Here is a 21,876-nt window from a genome sequence, read left to right as displayed (position 1 = left end):
GAGATGCTGTAATTACACAGCAGCACCAAGAAAAAATACTAACCTACAGATACATAGAGTCGAATAGAGGGGTATGAAATAGAGCGTTTAAAATAGGAAAAAAGTAATATCTAAAAAGTTACTATCAATCGACATTTTTTATTGGGAACAAGTATACAAAATACAGTTCCAATGAAATGAAGAAGAGTAATTCAAGAAAAAGTTAAAGCACAAAACTGACAGTGGTGTGATTACCTGCTAAACTAAAGCTGTATCAATAAACAGCATAATATAGTACAGTATGATATTAAATAAATAGGACGTAAGATATTGCACTATATAAGATGAAATATAGTTACATTGGGTAAAACAAAAAATAGTGTATGAGCATACCTCAATCATTTGCAGCGAAACTCAGTTTTACGACACTTTTTAATGTACTGAAAGCAGCACAGGTCCACCCGGTGTAGCTGTGTTATTGAGAGGTCATACATTTTCGCAAAACAACGACTGCAAACCAGGTATGTTTCAGAGGTGCTTGCATTAACAACTTTAATACATTAAAATCACATTACGGATAAGTTACCGTTCACTCCGCCTCGCTGTGTGTCCGTATGACTCTGATTAAAGTGTTAGCATATGAGTTAGCCTGTAAACTACCTGGCTAGCTTAACGTTAGTTTACCAAGAGCACAGACATGGTTTGTTTTTATGCGTTAAAAAAGCTGTGTTAAATCCTTAAAACCTAGAGTTTGATGTTGTAGGGATATGATTTTGTTGCACTGTTAAGGGTGCATATTTGTGTACGTCTCTGTGAATTTCAATGGCATTATCAGGTACCTTGCTAGCTAGCTAGCCAACCGGCATCGTGTCGTGACTTCCCCAATCCCATCTGTCAGTGAATGTGTCACGATATTCATTTCATCATCTCCTCACAGTGGGACTCAATACACGTGTTTCTAGTTAACTGAAAGGTTCAATTGTATTTATAACGAGCAACACAACCAGAACTCTTTAGTGTGTTCAGAAACATTTTGTTACCAAATCCACCATATCAGTTATAGAAGTATGTTGTTATACATTTGCATTTTGCAGATGCTTTTAAAGATGGTCATCTGCTTAAGGCTATAGGGCTGCTGCAAAATGAGCACACACACACACACACACACACACACACACACACAAAATACATTCCTGTAATAGTTGAGTGTTAGTGCTCAGCCCCAGGAGTGTCTGCTATGTACTTGGGGAAAATGTGTCAATGTAGAGCTGTGTTGTATTTGTGTTGCATTTTTAAAGCAAAAATAATAATATTGAATTGCTCGTCTAAGAGTCTTTCCTCACAATTAGCTAAAGAAACTTGTGTGGCACATTTTTTTTTACAAATTGATGAACTTTATAAACAAATCAAGATAATATTATGTATATATGTATGTGACTAACAAAGAGGGTTTCATCCTCCGATTCTATCTAAGTGCTTTTGACTAACCTATCATCCATGACAAAAGCACCCCTTTAAGACAGAAATTAGAGCAAGTGATCAACCTTTAACTTTGTACCAAAATTAAAGAATGTGTGGAGAGACAGATCATGCTTGCAGCAGGTAAACCTGGTTCACTAGTCAGGTTGGGGTTATTTGCTCAGAAATGTATGTTGTGTTCAGTGATGGGGGAGGGGGCTTTACCTCAATGCAGCGCTGCATAGTAGCAGAGCTATTAATACAGCAGAGGTGGAGGAGACCTGACTGCATCCAAGGTTGTTGTTATTTTAGTAATGATTGACAAAAGGAAGTGACAAAATCACTTGTATTTACATGTGAAACCAGTATACATTTGTAACATGGTATGAATACTAATTCACATGTCTGCTAATAATTGAAGAGAGACAGGATGTCTGAAGAACTGTCCCTCAACATAAACATCAAGGAGCCAAGATGGGACCAGGGCACATTCATGGGGCGCGCCAAGCACTTCTTCATGGTGACAGATCCCAGGAACGTCCTGCTGTCCTCGGAGACTCTGGAGGATGCCAGAGTGACCATGGAGAACTACAGGTAGATGGTAATAAGATATAAGGGTAGAGTCGGAGTAAAATAAAATAGGCCTATGCAGCCACAACTAAAACCTAGATCTACAAATAGTTTAAATACTAACAATATAAGTGTTCTTTATTTTGTAAGTAAAAACTTATTTTAGATTTGGGGAATCATGCTTGTTGTCTTATGTTGTACATTTCTCCTTCAATGCAAGAAACAAATGTTGTTTTTGTGTGATGACCGATTCTTCATGTGGAAAATTCTAAGTCTACTCTGTTTGGACTTGTTCAGATCCGGGATTGTGAAGCCCGGCCTGACAGAGGATGAGCTCTGGAGAGCCAAGTACGTCTACGACTCCGCCTTCCACCCCGACACCGGGGAGAAGATGTTTGTGATTGGCAGGATGTCTGCTCAGGTCCCAATGAACATGTCCATCACCGGCTCCATGCTCACCTTCTACAGGTAAAGCTGAAAGTTCAATACACAATTCAATGTATTCTAAATAACGTAAAATATCATCATCTTAACAAAAGCAAGAAAATGGAAGAAATCGAAATTGAGAAATATACTTAATAAATAAAATACAGTTTCCATGTGACACCAAAGTAATGTTAATAGAGCTAACACCCCTGCATAAAGTAGAGATTTTAATCCCTGCACGAGGGAAACTCCTATTAAAGAATAAAAAATATCACTCTCACTGCTGACACTTCTGAATAACTACTGGGCAGCTGAGAGGACTGTGGAGTCAAGTTATAATGTTGACTACACATACTATAAATACCCAGCCAGTTACTACAATAGTACACATTTCTTTTAGTTTTTAATTATTATTGAATATATTCATTACCAATACATAGGAACTCCAGATTTAACTGTAATTGTTGCATACTGCAACACGAGGGCGCCAAAGTCTGACATTTTACATTCTATACATAGTGGCGTTTAAAAATAAAAATAGGCCCCAGAGCAGTTAAAGTTAATATAAGGCCAGAAATCAGATTGTTCTTTAAATACACACAAAACACTTAGGTTAATCTGTACAGAGTGTTTAAGAAGACCAAATCAGACCTACATTGTTTCCACTGTGGGGATACGAGAACAACACACATAAAGGGTGACTAATGTACGAGTCAACAAAATAAAAGTAATTGCGAAGAAATCTAATAATTAAAAGTAATTTAAAGAAGAGGTGGACATTTTTCAGTATTTCCATTCATTCTATAGACCAAGAGATTCATTTGTTGCAGATTAACAAATAATAAAGTTACTCTTAGTCAGCCATCATTTGTAGACTTGCTTGTATTTTTTACAAAGACAGGATTTAAGTTGACAACAAACTCTTCTGCTGCAGAGCCTAACTCGTGGTTTGTGCTCACTCTGTGAAATATCACTTCCTCAAACACTGTCTGCCTGTGTTTCCAGGACCACTCCGGCGGTGGTGTTCTGGCAGTGGGTAAACCAGTCTTCAACGCCGTCGTCAACTACACCAACCGCAGCGGAGACGCCCCAATGACCGTGAAGTAGGGAGGACTTCTCTCACTTCACTTCCACTCTAGATCAATCCTGTCCTCCCTCTAAAGTAGTGCCTGTAAGGAGGCTGTGGGAGCAGCTGTCCTCCCCTTCCCTCACAGCGGTATTACGTTCCACTGTTTAGCATGTTCAGCCCCATGTCACCATGCACCCGTGCTGACATGTGTGACGAATTGATGTCAGGTCAAAATGCTCTTGCATATTCTTGTCATTGTGCCTCAAAATGCATCCTTCAGACTGCAGAAAAACATCCAATGCATGCATGAGGAATAGAGGGTTGCCTTCAGAACATGCAAATACATATTCATGCTTTAAGCATGTCATTTCCTCTGCATTATCATTTTTTTGGGGAAGTTATTTTACCTTTGCATATTCAAGCATAGCATGGACTTGCACACTTACGGAAGCGACTCGTCTGAAAATGTGTCACAGCCCCAACCTATTTATGAGGTGTTAAAATGTTGAAAAGGAAGTGGGTAATTTATCTTTGATATACATCTTATCCGTCTCTTTGCAGTCAGCTTGGCGTGGCCTACGTCAGCGCTACTACTGGAGCTGTCGTCACTGCCTTGGGATTCAAAACTCTAGCTTCGGTAATGCCTGTAGTCAAGTGAATCAACACATAAAATATGTCACTCAATATGTAACTAATATTTGTGCAGGGATCAGCTGTCTTAATGTGTTTCTGATGTGTTTCAGCGTCTCCCTCCAATCGCCAGCCGGTTCGTCCCCTTCGCTGCGGTCGCTGCTGCTAACTGCATCAACATCCCCTTCATGAGGCAGAGGTGAGATCTCCAAAGTAAAATTCCAAAGACCTCTGCTCGGTTCCCTCGGGTCTGGAGCTTTTAGGAGCTGCGAGTGCTGCTACAGCTGGTCTAATGACTTCTGTTTTTCTTGCAGAGAGTTGAAGTTCGGTATCCCTGTGATGGATGAGAATGGAAACAGGTTAGGAGAGTCCCCCAATGCTGCCAAGCAGGCCATCATGCAGGTGGTGGTGTCGAGGATCGGCATGGCAGTGCCAGCAATGGGTAAAGTCAACATCACGTCTCCTGTTTGGTTATTCATTACTGTAATAGATCTAAAATGAGGGTAGTTGATAGGATGAGAGTAAAAGGACATACACACAACGATTGCACATCTGTCCGTCCTGGGAGAGGGATCCCTCCTCTGTTGCTCTCCCCGAGGTTTCTTCCATTTTTCTCCTGTTAAATGTAGGGCTGAACGATTAATTGCATTTGCGATAATATCGCGATATGACAAAACGAGATTTCTGGTCACGTGACTTGCGAGCGAGCCGAGCCAAGCGAAGCCGAGCAGGCAGGGAAAGAAGTCAACGCTGCGCTTGAACCTGTGCAAGGCCTCAGGCTCATCAGAAGAGTGCATGGCTGGAAGTTTGGTACCAAAGAGGGGCGGCACGTCAGTTGTGTGGAATTATTTTGGCTTTAAAAAGGAAGATGCTTCGCAATGTCAGGTATTGTGCAGAACGTGCCTCGCTACTGTTGCTACCTCACAAGGTTCACGATTGTAATCACGATTGATGTATTGCTTGTGTTTGTTGAAAAATACATGAGAAGAGGACCTCGAAAAATAATCACATATAATCGCAATGCAATTAAATCGCAATTAGATTATTTTCCAAAATTGTTCAGCCCTAGTTAAATGTGGGGTTTCTTTGGAAGTTTTTCCTTGTCCGATGTGAGGGTCTTAGGACAGAGGGCGTCATACGCTGTACAAACAGTAAAGTCCCCTGAGAAAATGTAAAATTTGTAATGTTTGGCTTTATAAATAAACTGTGATTGAGTGAAAACTAATTACAATGTTGTTAGACGCACACCAACTCTTAGCAGTAAATATACTCATTTTTGCACACTAAGATCAGACTTTAGATAACACCTGTTTTTTTGGTAAGGGAATATTATGATCGATTTTTGTTGGATTTTATTATATAATTATTTAGTATTAATCAACAACTTTCATAACTGCAGGGTCAATTTGTTGGATCATGAATACATTTACTTTTATGACTCACCAATTTTAATTCATTTTTCCCACAGCCATTCCCCCTGTTATTATGAATTCTCTGGAGAAGAGAGCTTTCCTGAAGGTAAGCAGACTGCATGCATGGCTTTCATACTGTTGTTTTTTTTGTAGTCTGTGGATCTGCTGGTGTTTTTGTCAGGCTGAAAAGACACATTCCACATTATGTCCGTGTATACAAACATGTCAAATGTTCAGCTTGTCTGTTTCACTGCAGTCTTCTCTAACTTATTTGGTCTCCCTGCAGCGGTTCCCCGTTCTAAACGCTCCGATCCAGGTTGGGCTTGTCGGTCTATGGTGAGTAAATTACATACATTTTCATTTTGATCTTATATTGGATGGACTCTATTCTCTGTACTTTAAAATATGCAAGTGTCCACAAACGTCCTTCCTGTCTCCTTTTTCCAGCCTGGTGTTTGCAACTCCTCTGTGCTGCGCCCTCTTCCCACAGAAAAGGTAAGCGCCCACATCACTCTTCTTGGAGTTAAAGGAGCTTATAGGTGTACAAGCCGTGTTATCTTACGTGTAGAATGATTTTTAATCATGTTCAACCATCTCATTGTAGCTCTATGCGTGTGAGCGGGCTGGAAGCAGATCTGCAGGAGAGGATACGACAGACCAGTCCCAACACCACCACCGTTTTCTTCAACAAGGGCCTGTAGGATCTTGCAATACATCCCCACACTTTTCAAACACACACACACACACACTCACAAACTGACACTTGCACATTTATGCACACGTCTGTAATCCCAAGGGCACAAGTGGGAGGGTAAAACATGTATTTTTGTTCCTTTTTAGTTGTTTTTTTTTTGGTCGTGCATCATTTATTTTTCAAAAGTACCTGGACAAAGCTGCTCCATTATTGACATTGCAGGGTTAATGCGTTAAGAATAACTGAAGGTAAACAAAACAACACTTTAAGATCACTGGCATTGCTCTCTGTACATAGATGACTCCTTACAAATGAAAAAATGAACAGATTTTCTTTTTTTTTCTTATTGTTTCGTGATGTGTTTTCTGTCTTCCTTTAGTCAGTTCATGAAGTTACAGATTTGTTTTTCACTCACCAATTTGTCTACGGTGCATTTAGATCCAGCCCAGTTTTTAAGTACTCTGGTGAGTTGTTGTTTTTATGTAGGCGTTTGGTTGTAAGTCATGTATGTCACATAATAATGTTTTGCCTTGCGTCTCCTTACACTTAGCTGTACCCTTTCCAATTCTTGCCTAGCCAGAGTTGCGATATTCTGTTTAAAAAATGTGTAAACTACACTGACTATAGTATTTTGAGATTACTGCCACCAGTTAATTTCCACCTTGTAGTTGAACCATGTGGCCATAGTAGAAAAAACCGTGTTTATTAGCTCTGAAGAATAGTCTTTTGTTGTACTCCTTGTTAACCGGAGCAGCTTACTCTTTTCATTTCTCCTTTAAGTGTACTTATACTCCTTCCTAATAAGAGACCAGGTAATTGAGGTGCAATGTGGCAGAAATTAAATATAAGTGATATTGCAAAAAACCCACAAAGCGCAGCCGTAGAGGGCATCAGTGAAAACATTAGTATGTGTGCTTTTTATCAACATAAATAAACACTTGCCATGGCAGCCTTTCATCATTTGAGAGGACTTTATAAACTATACTGCCGTTGCTATCGTTAGGGAGAAACTAATGAATGAATGAAATGAAATATGTAATTGTTGTAGGTAGTGGTGCCTGTTTGCTGGTTGTGTCAGGTGGAGGAATATTGTTTGTAATGTGTCTACATGTTGTTGCTAAGATTACTTGTGGGTTTTAGGCACAGCCACATGCAGAAGACAGACCACGTTGTACTGCTATTTGAGAACCCGTAGCTCATTATCATGTCCACATTTCAGCTGAAGCATTGAGTGAGAAGGTTGGACGAAGTCTATGCTCTTTAATTTCAGTTCCTCCTTCGTGCATCCGTCAGACAACCAAAACTGTCGTAAGCGCTGGAGCCATTGAAGTCCCATTGTACCAAATGGAAATGGCTATAGTTGTTGGACAAAATCAAAATCAGTGCGCAGTGTTTGTTGTTGCTCTGTTGCAGTGGAAAGATTGTCTGAGTTTGAGCTTTTCTGATTAAACTGTGTGGTTAGATAGTGATGTTGTACGTGAGTAGATATAACGTGAATTTATCCCAGTGTTGTCGGTCTGGATTATGCAAAAATACATATTTTTCTTGGATATATTTCTAAATATATATATATATATATGATGTATTATATATGGAGCACATATGCATGTGGAAAATAAGAGATTTTAACTTTAAGGTGTGCCTCTGTTAGTGAATCCACCAGATGGCAACACATATGCATCGGAAACAATTTCAGCTGCTCGTATTAACGGAGAACAGAGAGAGGGGTTTTGCTGCAAACTAATTTGAGCGAGTGCACCTTTTTAGGGCTTATGTGTTTTCAGATTAGAGGGGCGCTCCTCTAGTGGACTTTAGCTCGATGAAGTGTACACAGTCATAGATTTAAAACTATGATTTAATGTTTATGTAACGTGATGTTTTGTGTATGTAGGTCCATGAAAACTATACCCAACATTAAGATTGTACAGATCTTTTTACACGTAAATTCACCTTCATTAAGGATCTGTAGTCAATTGTTTCAACGTTAATGTGTTTAAAGTAAACTGATTGTGGGCACTGAAGCAACTTCTGTACAGAAATGCACAATGATTGTGTTTATGTGATCCTACAAAAAGTGCTATCAGATCATTTTGTAAACCCACAGACCCTATCCTGAATTACCGTCTTGATATGACTCTTTGTATTATTTGGAAAGGTTGGATGTCCAATTTGGAGAGGAAATCATTTTTTGAACTTTCCATTGTCATTCATATTTCCATACAAACAGCTAATCCCAGATGATTGTTAACTGTAACTGTAAGACATGATCACATGCACTGCCGGACAGTGTTTCAGAGTTAGCATCACTACTGTATTCAAATATTTGATACCACGGCTGCATCGTTAAGACATCATGTTGTGTTGTGTTTGGGTTCCTGCTGAGGGTGAAACTGCGCTATAACCTTTGCTGTGCTGCTGTAGGTGCTAGGATTTGTGTTGCTATTTAAAATGACATTTTTAATGTTGATTGTATTTGTTTATGGTGCTGGACGATGTTGAAGGAACTATGGTTACTGCTAATTAGTCATTCAGTCATTGTCTGGCAGCTTTCATTGCTCATAACCAAGTAGATTTAGCTTGTGCTTTTTTCCTCTTTTTTTCTTGGAGTTATGGCGCAAAAGTGTCAAGAACAAAACGTAGGGTTTTTAGCATTTAAATACATTTGTAAACATGTGGAACTCAGCTTTGGACTGTATTGTACCACCATAACGTGTCGCACTAATGGATCTAGCCAAAGACGAGACGGGTATGGATTGTGGAGGAATGAGGAGCAGAAGTGTGTAGCTTTGAATATTTATGTTCCAGCTTTAACTTACGGACCTTTTGCCAGACTTTGTGCTGCAAAAACATGTTTTCCATTTTATTTCTTATTAGAAATGGTCCTCAGTGTAACTCACCAAATCTTAAAAAAAACATTGCAAAGCATTGCCGTTAACAAATAGCATCTAAAATAAAGGTTTTTGCCATCGATGTTTCTGGCATCACAACAAAATCTCATTATAAATATGATAGCACAAGTTAATGTTGACGCACTGATTGAAAACCCACTCATTTGTACCTTTGTATGCCATGAAGAAAATGTCCAATCTTTGCATACTGGAGGCACGATGGAAAGACAATCTGTAATGGGTACACTCCTTGAATGTTTTGGTTGTTTCATGTACATAAACTTCCACATGTAGTCCTGTCATTATTGGTGCCGTGCTTTCTCCCTCTATTTTGTATTGTGTTGAAATATATTTCCATGATGTGGAATGTACTTTACTCAGAGCAATAGAATAAAACATGTAACATCAAAGCTGTCTGCTGATTATTAAAAATTCTATATTAAAAAATATTTATAATGTTATCCTGCTTTTGGGGAAAACCCAGTTTGGATCTGAGAAGGCTTGTTGGTTTGAATACCAGTAAAGTATAAAACAATCAGATAAAATAAATGATAATGAATCGGTGCAGTATGTTTTGGCAAGACACACAAATCCTTGACATACAAACACGATTATATGTCCAAGTCTAATCTAGTCTTGGTTCAGATTTTAGGATAAAAAAATTCACAAGATTAGTGATTTAGGGTGAAGTTTTACAACAGGTTTGCACACATCCTTCAACAGAAAATAAGCCTTGGCCTTTGGTTTTTAGAATAGTATGTTCTGTTGATGTGACAACTTATTATATTATTTAATAATTACTATTAAACAAGACATAGGATTGATTTATACGCTACGGGATTATCACTTTAACTTCAGGAAAAAGGGAGTGTGTATGTCATTGAAAATAGATGGATATGATATTTACACACAAACTGGACCAAGTCAGACTGGTATCTCAAAACGAAGGATGAAGGCTTTAATGTTTAAATCTGGATAAACTGTAAATTATTCTAAATAATATTTCTAAAATCTGAAAAATGTTTACATAAATACATAATACCAGACCAATTGTGGATGAGTGTCAAACACACACTAGTGTAGTAATTTATAACAGCAAACAATTATCTCTGGTATACAGTTAAGTTAACACAAACATGTAAATACACCTACCAGAAAATCTGAATCCAATTATCTGTGTTTTCTTTGTCCAAAAAATGTAATTACAAATACATCTACTAAAAGGATATGCAATCATTTATTACCAACATAACTGTAAGTCGATCAAGTGTTGCCCAAACATTCATTTGAAATGTTAAAATAATTAAACGCACACGGCGAAATATGGTGATGAGGTCTTCTTTATTTATTACTTTCATTTTCTGAAGCAACATCTACAGATCCACACACTCTCAGTCACACACAAATGCTCCAGGCAACACAAACACTCCTTAACATGGTGCCAGTGGCTGAGCCTGTGTGTGTTTGAGCATCAAACCTGCTCCTCTCTGTCGAGTTTAGAGTCAAGTTGTCATTATCACACACACAGGCTACACATACACTTGTCTGCCATGCTGGAGGCCCATTGTGGTGCCTGACCAGGAGAAGCAAACAAATAATGACACAGGAACATTGTTATGAATGTACCGCTAACGCCGCTAATAGAATAATTAATCAAATGTGCAACCCAGCCTTTAGTTCAGATTTCAAGTGTCTTTGAGTGGCTGATGTACCTGAATGAAAATGCTGCCTTTAAGTCCCTTACTACCTGTTTTTATTGCCCATCTCAAAAGCAGAAGGTGTCTGCAGAGATTAACAAAAACAATAAGTGATAATATTGTACCTGTCCTGAATTTCACAGCTTTGCTTTCATAACCAACAGTAAACAGCAAATGAATGTGCAAATGAAGAAATATATTGTAACATCATACAACACAGACTTAAATGTTGTTATATTATTGGTATTTCAGTGATGGACAAATTCCTGATTCTAGCTTTGATCTAAAAACAGTGTTTAATGTCTAAAAAATGAATTATTTAACTGGCACAATATTCTTAACAGCCTCCAAAACATCTGCAATTTCAACTTTGTTGCCAAACTCCTTCTCCCGGTGTTCCAGGAGAATCCCCTGCAAAGACATAAAGCATTTAAAATACAGTTGTATGGAAATGTCCCTGTGCAGTCTGCTATAGTCACCTGGTCTCCTGCTCCGATGACAAACACTCCCCCCAGGATGAAGCCCTCGGCGTTCATGTTGCCCTGGTACCCGGACCTCCAGGCCCGTATGAAGTTCTGCCACACCCCGAGGCGAATGAACCCCAGACCCCCCATCTTCCTCTGCAGCGGGCCGTAGAAGTGTTGCTGCATTCACAAAATTAAGTGTCAGCTTAGCCTGATCAAGTTCTTATCTTACAGGATTTCCTGTGATGTGACAAATTTAGAATAGCTTTATCATATCATTTGTCAACTCAACTAACTAGCTCTTAACACATGTGATTTATATTTGTAATAACTAATGATTACGAGTTTATTCCCCATCAAAGGATTGTTACTAATGTGTGTAAATTGCTTAGCTTAAAAAGACTGTAATGAAAATTAAAGATAGAAATAATAACTAAAACTTGATATTTTGATAGCCCTTTTCTGGCACTCAAAGTCGCTTTACAATACCAGGGATGGGGTGGGAGGAGTACAAACAAACAAGGACAAAGAAAGACGATCAATGTGCATGGATTGATGGGGGTGCTATGAGTAGACAGAGGAGATTTGTTTTGACTGGAATAGTGTGAGGGAATAGGAATCATGGAGATCTTGGGGGAGGGAATTCAAAAGCCTGGGAGATGCCACGGAAAAGTATCTGTCTCCGAAGCTGCGTAGTTCGGACCATGGGGGTTTGTAGGGGAGGGCTAGATGGTGGAAGGCTTTGTAGGTGAGGACTAGTATTTTTTAGTTCATGCGGTGGAAGACGGGAAGCCAGTGAAGACTATTTTACTAAGTAATTTTGATGGACTGACAGGAAGATGAGAACTAACAGTGGCTCTGGAAGATGTTATGTTTTCACTGCTTACCTTTTCATCTATGTAGATGTCCCCAGCGAAGTGCAGTCTGAAGTCCTGGATCTCTGTGCCGATGTTCTCCTTCACAACAGCGAACAGAGGGACTCCGAGCTCTTCCAGCTGAGATTTCAGAGAGCTCAGAGGCCTCCTACAGAGAGAGAGAAGAGGGATTAAAACACAAAGTAAAATATAATTCACATTCACTGTACACATTCAGCGACCTCTCCTCTGTCATTCAGAAACATTTTATATCACCTCTCTGCACAAAAATCATCCAGGACGTCGTACGGCCATGACCACCGCCCCGTTTGTGTCCCACAGGCTCTTTGCTTTTATGACATTATCATCTGCAGAAAAAACAAGAAGAAACTGTTCCTAAAACAAGGTTTTCAATCTGACATGTCTCTGACAAAAAGCACAAGAAGATAAAAGATGCAGCCATCAAACAGAGAAAAAGACTTAATGTTCACGGTCGCATGGAAAATCTATATGAATAAATAAGAATAGGTACAAGCCCTTCCACTTCAGACAAAGACCTTCACAGTGATCTAATCTGTAGGGCCAGCAGATTTGAGAAAGCGGCTTTGCATTAAATGTTGCACAAAACCTCATTCAGAGCATGTGCAATGCCGAAAACTGGAAATAGCTGATACTACTGATGTAATGTTAATTCTCCTTCAGTAGGTTTAACAACAGCTGGTTTTACGAACAAGCTTATTGGAGAGCAAATCAGAAAGCCTTCCTACCATCTATGGTGGAGCGCAGGTCAGCTTCTTCAAGGTGCTCCAGCGATGCCTGCGCAACTTTAGGCAGACACATGTCAGTGTTGGCCAGGAAGATCCCTACCAGTGCAGCTCCGACAGCCCCCAGACCCAAAGACCACATTCCCATCCCAAACAGCTCCCCCTCCAGCCCAAAAACGGAGGACACTGCAGCACAAACAGGCAACAACACCAGGAGAGAAATGTGTTACAAGTTTGACATTATCATAATAAATTGTTAAAAAACATGCTGCATGTTGATTATACAGTTTTTGCACAAGGTGTGCAGACTATTAGATATTACCACGTTCCCTCCAACTCAGAACTCCCTGAGGCCAAGCTTACAGCGTGCAGTCTTGAGTTTGAGTGGCGTGTTGAATCAGAGCATGTGGTGCCTTTTACCAGTAAAGTTCTTCTCACTTTACTCTTATCCGAAGCTCATCCAAGAGATTAAATAGAGCACATACAAAGGAGATGAGATGCTATTCAGCATGACGAGATAACCAGTTTGTAAATGTTATTTCTGCAGCTTGTGTGGTTCTTGATGAAGGATGCCTTCAATTGTAATTTAAATGCGTTCTTTTTCCTTTAGGAAATCCTTCAGTGTCTTTAAGTACGATAAGTAAAACTATTTATCCATCAACCTCGCTAATCCTAAAATATCCTATATATCCAAACTTCGTTACCTCGTACCAAAAACCTTTGACAATGCTTAGAAGATTAAATTAATACAGGAAGTGAACAGTATATTATGTCCAATTTCATAACAAGTGGGTGGGAAACAGGTAATACTTTGCTCAGGTCACTGATTTGTTTCTACAACACACTTAAAGTTTGGGTTACAGGAAGAGCTAATTGTGTAGGCAGTCAAATATGTCCTTGCCTGTAGTGGGCTTGTTTGTATCAGGACTGGCATTGGCTTCACTTTGGTGAAACAGAGCTGTCTGGGTTCTTAGAGACTGGAGCCCGGCTGTGGTGGAAGGCTGGCTGCTCCTGGTCGTGCTCCCCAGAGAGAGGGGAGAACAGCGCAGGGACAGTCCCCACCTCAAAGCTGCCGGACACCTGGACAGAGCCAGCATCGGAACCGTGGAAAAAGTATCTGACTAGAAATACCCTCAAGATTTCACTGGAAGAAAGAAACAGAAATCTTTTCTAAGAAATGTAAACTACTTGTACCGCCACAGATTGTTTATAGACAATACAATCCACCTCAACTGCAAGCATGACTCTCCAGAAGTCTGCTTTTGATTTCACAGATTAAAGAAAGAAAAACACCATGCATATTTCTCCATGATTAAACTGCCCAGATAAAATGTTACACCAACCATTAAACCAGTGAGCCAAGTTTAGATACTTAAAATAAGAATGTATTATCCAACCCTGCAAATTGTGCAATATCAAGATAAAAACTAACGATTAAAGCATGTATATATAAAAGGTATTATTCTTATCTTATTAATCTCACTGGAGTTGTTAGTTCTGTTTTTAAACTTCCTATTCTTGCACCCTACGCTCTAGGTTTGTGCATTTAACATCAGGAAATCAATTGCAGGGTTAATTCAAAAGTCGGTTTACAGTATGCAACAATTCATGCACTGATAATAAAGTATGACCACGATTGCAGATTTAAAAAAGAAAAAAAAGAGTAATAGAAATCTATATTTTGTCTTTCATTATTTTAAAAAGTAAAAAGTGAATATACTAACGTGTCTCCATTTCCAAAGTGAGGACAACTTATTCTCCTGGTATTGCGCTCATCCAGTCTCAAGTAGTAAATGAATTTGTGCTTTGAAACGTAACGACAGAGAGTACAAAGGGCTGAAAATATGATAAGAGCAGCAGCCAATAGAGACTGATGCCCACGCCTGCAACTACAGGAAGTTTAGATTCCTTGAATGCATCTGCAAAACAAGCAGTAAGAGGAACTTTCAAGACGGGTAATGCCAAACATGATGTATGCCCGATACTGCTTTTCTGAAATATGATGTTTTATGTGCCAAGGATTTGACCCAACAGTATATAAAAGCTAAAACAACATCATAATTCTGCATGTTAATGAATTTTATAACCAGAGGTTGAAGAAAATGTTGTACTTAAGTAAAAGTGTAAAAGTAGAAGTACAAGAGTGTTGTTTACTCGGTTACAAGTAAAGGTCCTGCAAAGAAATGTTACTCAACTAAAAGTACAGAAGTATTTACCTCAACATATTCTTTAAGTACCAAAAGTAGAAGTACTTATTATGCATATTGGTCAATTTCAGAGTAAGTTGATAGATTATATTTGTGATTATAATCAATGATGGTAAAGGTGCAGCTAGTTTGAATGGCTTTGTATACTGCAGGGTAGATTGTGAATTCACTCCAGGTGTAACTGAAGTGATATTTAAGTGTTATTTATATTTCACATTATTATTCCAAATCTGTAAAGTAGCTAAAGGTACAAAATAAATGTAGCGGAGTAAAAGTAGCATAAAATAGAAATACTCAAGTAAAGTACATGAATCTCAAAAGTGTACTTAATGACAGTGAGTAAATCTACTTAGTTACTTCCCACCCTTCCCTGTTTTTAACAACATGATATAATTAAATAATAATATATCGATCTGAAGAGGAACATTCTGCACAATCAACTTCACTTTTAATATACATATATATTTACCACCAGTTAAAATCCTTATTTATAATAATCATTTAGCATGAAAGATAAGGGACTGGTTCTTGATTTACTGTATGTTCACCAAAAGCTGAACAATGCTGCCTCTTTTAAACAAGCCCAACATTATATTGTCCAAAATACCTAACTCCATTGGTCATTATTGTTTTGTTATGTTTTACATTAGGCCCAGTCTAGTAGTATTGTTCTGGCTTAATACTTAACTTTGCTGCATTCATTAGCAGTCTGTTTTCATTAGAATAGCCTGAGTAATGATAAGGGCACTAAAGCTGTTAAACCTGTTCAGCCCTTTGAGCCTGCGTGATGACAGCCAACAGGACAGAAAATGACCTTCATTCTACCAATGTGTAATCAATGACATTAGCTTATAACTCTACAGATTAAACCTAAATTGTAACCGAAAAGGATCAAAATAATTCACCATTCCTGAGATGTGATGGTGATGACATTTACGTAATGAATACATACTTCCAGTGGCCTACAAAGCTCCCGTGGCTATAATTACTGTTGGCACGGTGACGACTATAAAATAGCAGTTAGCTTCCAGTTAAACCTTTAATTCACTGTCTGAAACTAGCGGATCTTCCGAGGCAGGTGCACCTCATGCTGCCACTGTATTAAGAGTAGTGTTGTAATAATGTACACTCACCAGAATCAATGAAGCGGCAAGCCTCTCTCAACGGAGCTTTTTGTAAACAACAGATCTCTGCACAGGCGTAGTAAACGATCCTGGCACGGAGCAGGGGGAACTAATCGAGCAAGATGGCTGGCTCAGAAGACTTCAACATTGGCGTGGGTGTTTGTGAGGAGCAAGTGATGGGATATACTCGGCCCTGTCCGGTATAAGCTATTCAGCCGACAAGATGTCATGAAGTCCTACGGGCAGTCACAAGAATAGACCGTGATGAAGTGAGTTTTAGGTTGGATATTCGACAGACTTGTCTATTACTCAGTTTCTCAGTTGTCTGCAGTCACACCCAGTCCTCGCTTTTAACCACAAGATTTCCCTTTGGAACCAGCAATAAATAACAGTTTGAAGGACATAAAAACAATGCAATTTTCAGTACTGCCGTGCTAACTTGCTCATCAAGAAAGTATAATAAAAGTGTCTTGTGTGGCACTACTTTTCAGATAATTCATGGATTGATTAAACATCAACATTCAGTACACGATCATTTCATTCGTTTTAATATGGTCCATCACATGTGATCCAGTGACTCCAATTCAATATCAGATATTATTAATATTGTATTTTTTATGCAAATTCTGGTGTTTATTCCAACACTTCTGTGGACTAAACAATTAATTGAAAATGTTTAGGAAACTTCAGACAGGCTTGTGGGATGGATGTCAGGAATAATTCCTAGGGGAATTAGGGGTATACAAATTAACATTGAAGAGTTTTTAAAACATTTGTGAGAGAGCACATATCAAGGTCCTGTTAGCTTACTGTGTGTGAAGAGTTTTATATAGGATAGGATTGATAAGCAGAAATATAAGCGTCAATAAAATAGATGCCACCCAGCAAAAGAAGAAGACAAGGTGGAACACGACACACAGACAGTAACATGAGTTGTTAGGTAGTTTATTTTATGGTAAACATAAAATGTGTTCAATCACTCCAAAGGTTCTATCTCCATTATATCAGGCAAAGACTGTCTTTTTAAATGTGTTGGATATGTGCGAGCATCAGAGCTGTTCTCTCAGCAGAGTTTAGAAACAGATCGTCATTAAAACACACAAAATATCTTCACATAAACAAGACAAGAACTGCAGACAGTGGGTCAATAAACAGTCAAAGTGTCACATTTCAAACACAAAGATATTTCACTTCCTAACTTATCAGCAAAGGGGGAATTAAATGAAATATACAAGTTCAACAGAGGCTATTTTGTTGTGTAGAGAAAACTTTAAAGATTATAGACATGCAAATGGCATAAATTACATAAGGGCTCACCAACAATCAATCCATTCATGAACTTAGGCCTATCTTGCCAAGCCATCTTGCATTTTGCGGGCTGTTGTGAGCACTGCCAGCAAATTTACTTTATCCCCAAACTCCTTCTCACGGTGCTCAAGTAGAATACCCTGTTAGGGGAAAAAATAAATATATTTACCCATTCAAAACCTCCGGTACACACAAAAAAAGATTCATTCTGTAAATGAATGCCTACCTGATCTCCAGGCCCGATGACAAAGACTCCACCCAGGATTAATCCTTCTCCTCTTATGTTTCCCCTGAAGCCCCTCCTGTAGGCCCGCCAAATGCTCCTCCACACACCAACACGCAGGAACATGGAGAGAAACATCCACCTCTGTTGAGGCCCGTAGAAATTTCTCTATGAGAATTAAAAAAAGTAGTTTAATGTCTTATATTGTGTAACCCTTAGTGTTACACATATCATCTGTAAAGCCGTGTGTAAAAGCAGACCTGCTGATCCACGTAGACTTTCCCAGTGAAGGACTTCTTGAAGCAGTCCAGCTCTTTGCCAATGTTTTCTTTGACTATGGCAAACAGAGGGACTTCAAGGTCCTGCAGCTGGGACTTCAGAGAGGACAGCTCAGCAGCTTCCTAGAGGGAAGGACAGATAGAAACAAAATTGGGAATACAAATCACTTTGGTAACTACAGAGTACAGATATCTAACAGGCAAATGATGTCGTACCTCTCTGCACAATAATCATCCGGGTCGCCGTACAACCATGACCACAGCTCCAGTCTTCTCCCACAGAGATTTGGCCCTGTGTCGCTCATGGACTGAAGAGATAAAAGAGTATGTTTTGAATCTAAATGATAATGACAAATCTCGAAAGTTATATTTTAACCAGATTTGTATTCAACTTTGATTAAAGTGTTGTTTGTAAGACAACAGGTTTGTGTCATTCTATCCTGATTATCAGGAATTCAGATCGTTAAAACAATTAGTACAACAAGTCATTACAGTCTTTTAGTAAAGAATTCCCTCTTCTTTGGTTTCCCCAGGGTTTCATCATGAAAGGGGCATTTTATACTAAAATGTGCAACTTTGTGAGCAAAGATGCAGCATATCTGCAAGTTAATAGATTCTGCTTGATTCTGAATCTACACTCACTGCCCCCAGTGGTCTTCAGTTCTGTGTCCTCCAGCACTTCTAAGTTTGCCCATGCTGGTTTGGTCTGGAACCAGTCTGTGACGGAGGTGATGAGCTCTGCAACAAACAGGCTCACCGCCTTCAGGACCGTGGTCACGCTCACCATGACCCTAAACTCGCTCCGCAGCCCCCCTACAAAGAGAACATGTACAAATATAAAATGTTAAATCTTCTCTATGACGGGACCTTTTAACAGTATTAGGATGTTTTAATTTATCAGTAAGATGGCATGACAAAGCAAAACAGGCACACTGTTACATGCTTTGCTAATTTCTTTATCTAATCTTTTTGTTATATTGACAACCGATAAATCCTTAAAATACTTTTTCAGGAAAATATGTCATAAAAACTCATGTTGAAAAAAAATATCTTTGGGTACAAAACAGATTTTGAAAAACTTCACCTTGGACTTTGAGGAACTATTTTCTAACATTGTATAGACCCAACAATTATTGATTGATACAAAAATGTCTCTGCAGATTGTTCACTATAGAAAATAGTTAGATGTAGCCATAAACATGTTTGTCCTAGTTTTTTTAGATGCTCCAACAAAAAGATTGAAAAGAAAATTCATGCTATTGTTCAGGAAGCAGGAATGCAGTGTTCCATGTGACCGCTTCACACACATTCAGCATTTAATTAGATTAACAACATGTATGAACTCCACATATTGGCAAAAGAAAAATGCCAATTAGATTAAATAATTTAGTTTATAATGGCCCAACATTGAACTTTTGTTAATTTTCAATATCTCAAACAAAAATGTGATACTCACCAGACTGTGCCTCGCTGCTAATGTGGAGGAATCTGAAGTTTGCAACCAGCCCCTTAAACCCTCTCAACTCGGATAAATCCAATCCCAGTGAAAGCCTTGATTATCTGAACGTTACATGGTAGGAATTCCTCAAAGACTGCTGTGAAACAAGGCTCACGTTAAGCTGAATCCTCAGTACCTGGTTCTCAGTGGTGCAGATCGCAGCCTGTTGCCTTCATTATGTTCAAGATGTAAACATATATAAGTTTAATTAATAAACACCAAGTGAATGTCTTGCATTTACTGCTGAAATACATGTGTTGGTTAAGAACATGAAAATATGTTTGTTAGATTTTTTTTAATGAACTTTCAGGTCTGTACCAAAGTAACGGCAGAGGTCCTGAGACTCCCCAGTTGACATGGCTAAGAGCAACAGCGACCCCTGCAGGAGGTTAGTGACATTACAGAGCGATTACATCCAATTTGCTCAGTGGCTGAATTCAAGGCTGCAGGGCTAACTGTTATTTTCTTTACCGATTAACCACACTTTTTTAATAACACGTGTTTGTATAGTCAGAGAAGTGTGAAGTTTTACAGGGTCTAAGGTGCAATCTAAAAATGTGCTTCTTTTATCCAACCCCTGAACCAAAAGCTGTTCATTTTGCTATCATACTTCATCAAAGCTGCTTTTTTCTTTCTTTTTATTACTTTATTTATCGATTGATTATCAAAAAGGTGTTTGACTTGACTATACTTAATGAAAATTAAATGAGGAATAAAATGTTATAATTAAAAATCTGATTACATTTCTGAAAAGGATACGCCTTAAGATCAAGTTCATCTTCAAAAACATCCTGTCTCTGTTTTATTACCCTTTTTACAACCACTGCCTGTGAAGATAGCAGCTCCTCTTTGTAAGAGGAGCCATCAAGTCCACCCAATTGCAGTGTAGTTAAGGGGGAACAAGGTGAAAGGAGTGTGTGTGTGTGTGTGTGTGTGTGTGTGTGTGTGTGTGTGTGTGTGTGTGTGTGTGTGTGTGTGTGTGTGTGTGTGTGTGTGTGTGTGTGTGTGTGTGTGTGTGTGTGTGTGTGTGTGTGTGTGTGTGTGTGAGAGAGAGTGACTGACGTTACCTCTGTGTGAAATAAAAGTGCATTGCTGGAATGGTATTGTGGTAATATTTCACTCATTGGTGGCAGTGGGGAATGTGCTGAGAGTCCAATATGGGTGGAATAGAGAAGGGAAAGCTTGACCCTCTGACTCCAGGAGCCCAGCAGTTGCTATCCTCGGACATGCAGGGCTGTGTGTGTGAAAGAGTTTGCCTTCTTGCCTACATGCTTGTTTTTGTAGTTGAAAAGTATTTAATTCCATCTATGATCAAATTGTTTCCCCCCCCTAAACTATTTAACAAAGTGAAACTGATGCTTGTAATCTATCAGATAATCGGTCATTTGTGAAGGCTATAGTCACATTTCGCACATCACAATGCACAATCTGTAAGGTTAAGTGAGGTGTCGGCCGCGTCTGATTGTACTGTTTTCCAGCTGATATTCTTATCACACACACATGCAAACATACACACAAATACATAACAGCCTCTACTTGGACCAATGGTGCTCTAGTGGGGACAGTGTGGGACAAACAGCCAATCACAGCTGAAGATTTGCACCCCACCTCCTGTATGGAGTTCTCGTTTGCAGACATTGGTTGACCCGTACAACTTTTACTGTGCAAGTGAAACCAATCAGAGAGCAAGGTGGGCAGTAAGAAAAAAAGGACACAGAGTGCAACATTAATAATTGTCCAAGTTCATTTGAGAGGCAGCATCAGACTACTTCAAAAAGTCTGTATCAGAAAGAACGCGTAATATCAATGTGTTTATAACTACAGATTTCCACCCTTTAATTCTGTAAATTAATACAAACAAGAAGTGACAAAAACACAGAAAGCCACCTGAAGCATAAAGTCTGTAAAACACAGAAAAATAACAGTGATGAAAAGAAATCTCCATAAATATACAGTAAAGTATATTGTCGGTGGTAGATGGTGTGGATTATCTGCTCTTAATTGACATGTAAACCATTATATAACACAATTTGCATACTCCACACCCTCTTAACCATGCAAAACAAGTTCAAGACTGGAAGGATCCAAATTATCCTGCCTGCTGTGACTGACATCCAGATGAAACTGGTTGGTAAAGAGACAGACACAGTGCATAGCTGCAGAGGCAAGCTCCCTGTCCTTGAACCCGCGGAAAGACAAACAGGTGTTAACAGCCCCGGTCGCTGCCAGGGTTCATTTATCTCATCCTGTTCTGGCAAGTTTGAATCTGACTAACTCTAAAACCCAAAAACCCTGACCCCTGCTTTTAAATTGAAAAGCAAAAGGGGCCAATA

The 21,876-nt window shown here is 39.0% G+C and overlaps 2 protein-coding genes and 1 pseudogene across 2 annotated transcripts; 1 reads left to right on the top strand and 2 right to left on the bottom strand.

Moving 5' to 3' along the window:
* The first annotated feature begins 417 nt into the window (after nt 1-417).
* Nucleotides 418-9,536, top strand: sfxn3 (sideroflexin 3). The gene is given in 12 exon segments (XM_063874984.1): nt 418-500; nt 1,859-2,031; nt 2,305-2,475; nt 3,439-3,476; nt 3,479-3,536; nt 4,064-4,139; nt 4,246-4,331; nt 4,447-4,574; nt 5,601-5,650; nt 5,831-5,880; nt 5,992-6,039; nt 6,149-9,536. Coding segments are annotated over 11 exon segments (966 nt in total). The 5' UTR covers nt 418-500; nt 1,859-1,867; the 3' UTR covers nt 6,246-9,536.
* Nucleotides 9,537-10,448: 912 nt separating this feature from the next.
* On the bottom strand, nt 10,449-16,492 carry LOC134858992 (peroxiredoxin-like 2A). The gene is given in 9 exon segments (XM_063875250.1): nt 10,449-11,234; nt 11,303-11,467; nt 12,175-12,310; nt 12,381-12,385; nt 12,418-12,509; nt 12,909-13,091; nt 13,747-13,749; nt 13,807-14,049; nt 16,246-16,492. Coding segments are annotated over 8 exon segments (876 nt in total). The 5' UTR covers nt 14,003-14,049; nt 16,246-16,492; the 3' UTR covers nt 10,449-11,138.
* A 673-nt stretch (nt 16,493-17,165) lies between these two features.
* LOC134858991 (peroxiredoxin-like 2A) lies at nt 17,166-19,737 on the bottom strand (annotated as a pseudogene).
* Nucleotides 19,738-21,876: the final 2,139 nt, after the last annotated feature.

The sequence above is a fragment of the Eleginops maclovinus genome, chromosome 22 (genome assembly GCF_036324505.1).
Source record: "Eleginops maclovinus isolate JMC-PN-2008 ecotype Puerto Natales chromosome 22, JC_Emac_rtc_rv5, whole genome shotgun sequence".
Taxonomy (NCBI): Eukaryota; Metazoa; Chordata; class Actinopteri; order Perciformes; family Eleginopidae; genus Eleginops; species Eleginops maclovinus.
The sequence above is the reverse complement of the archived record's forward strand: the minus strand, read 5'-3'. Positions and strand labels throughout refer to the sequence as shown.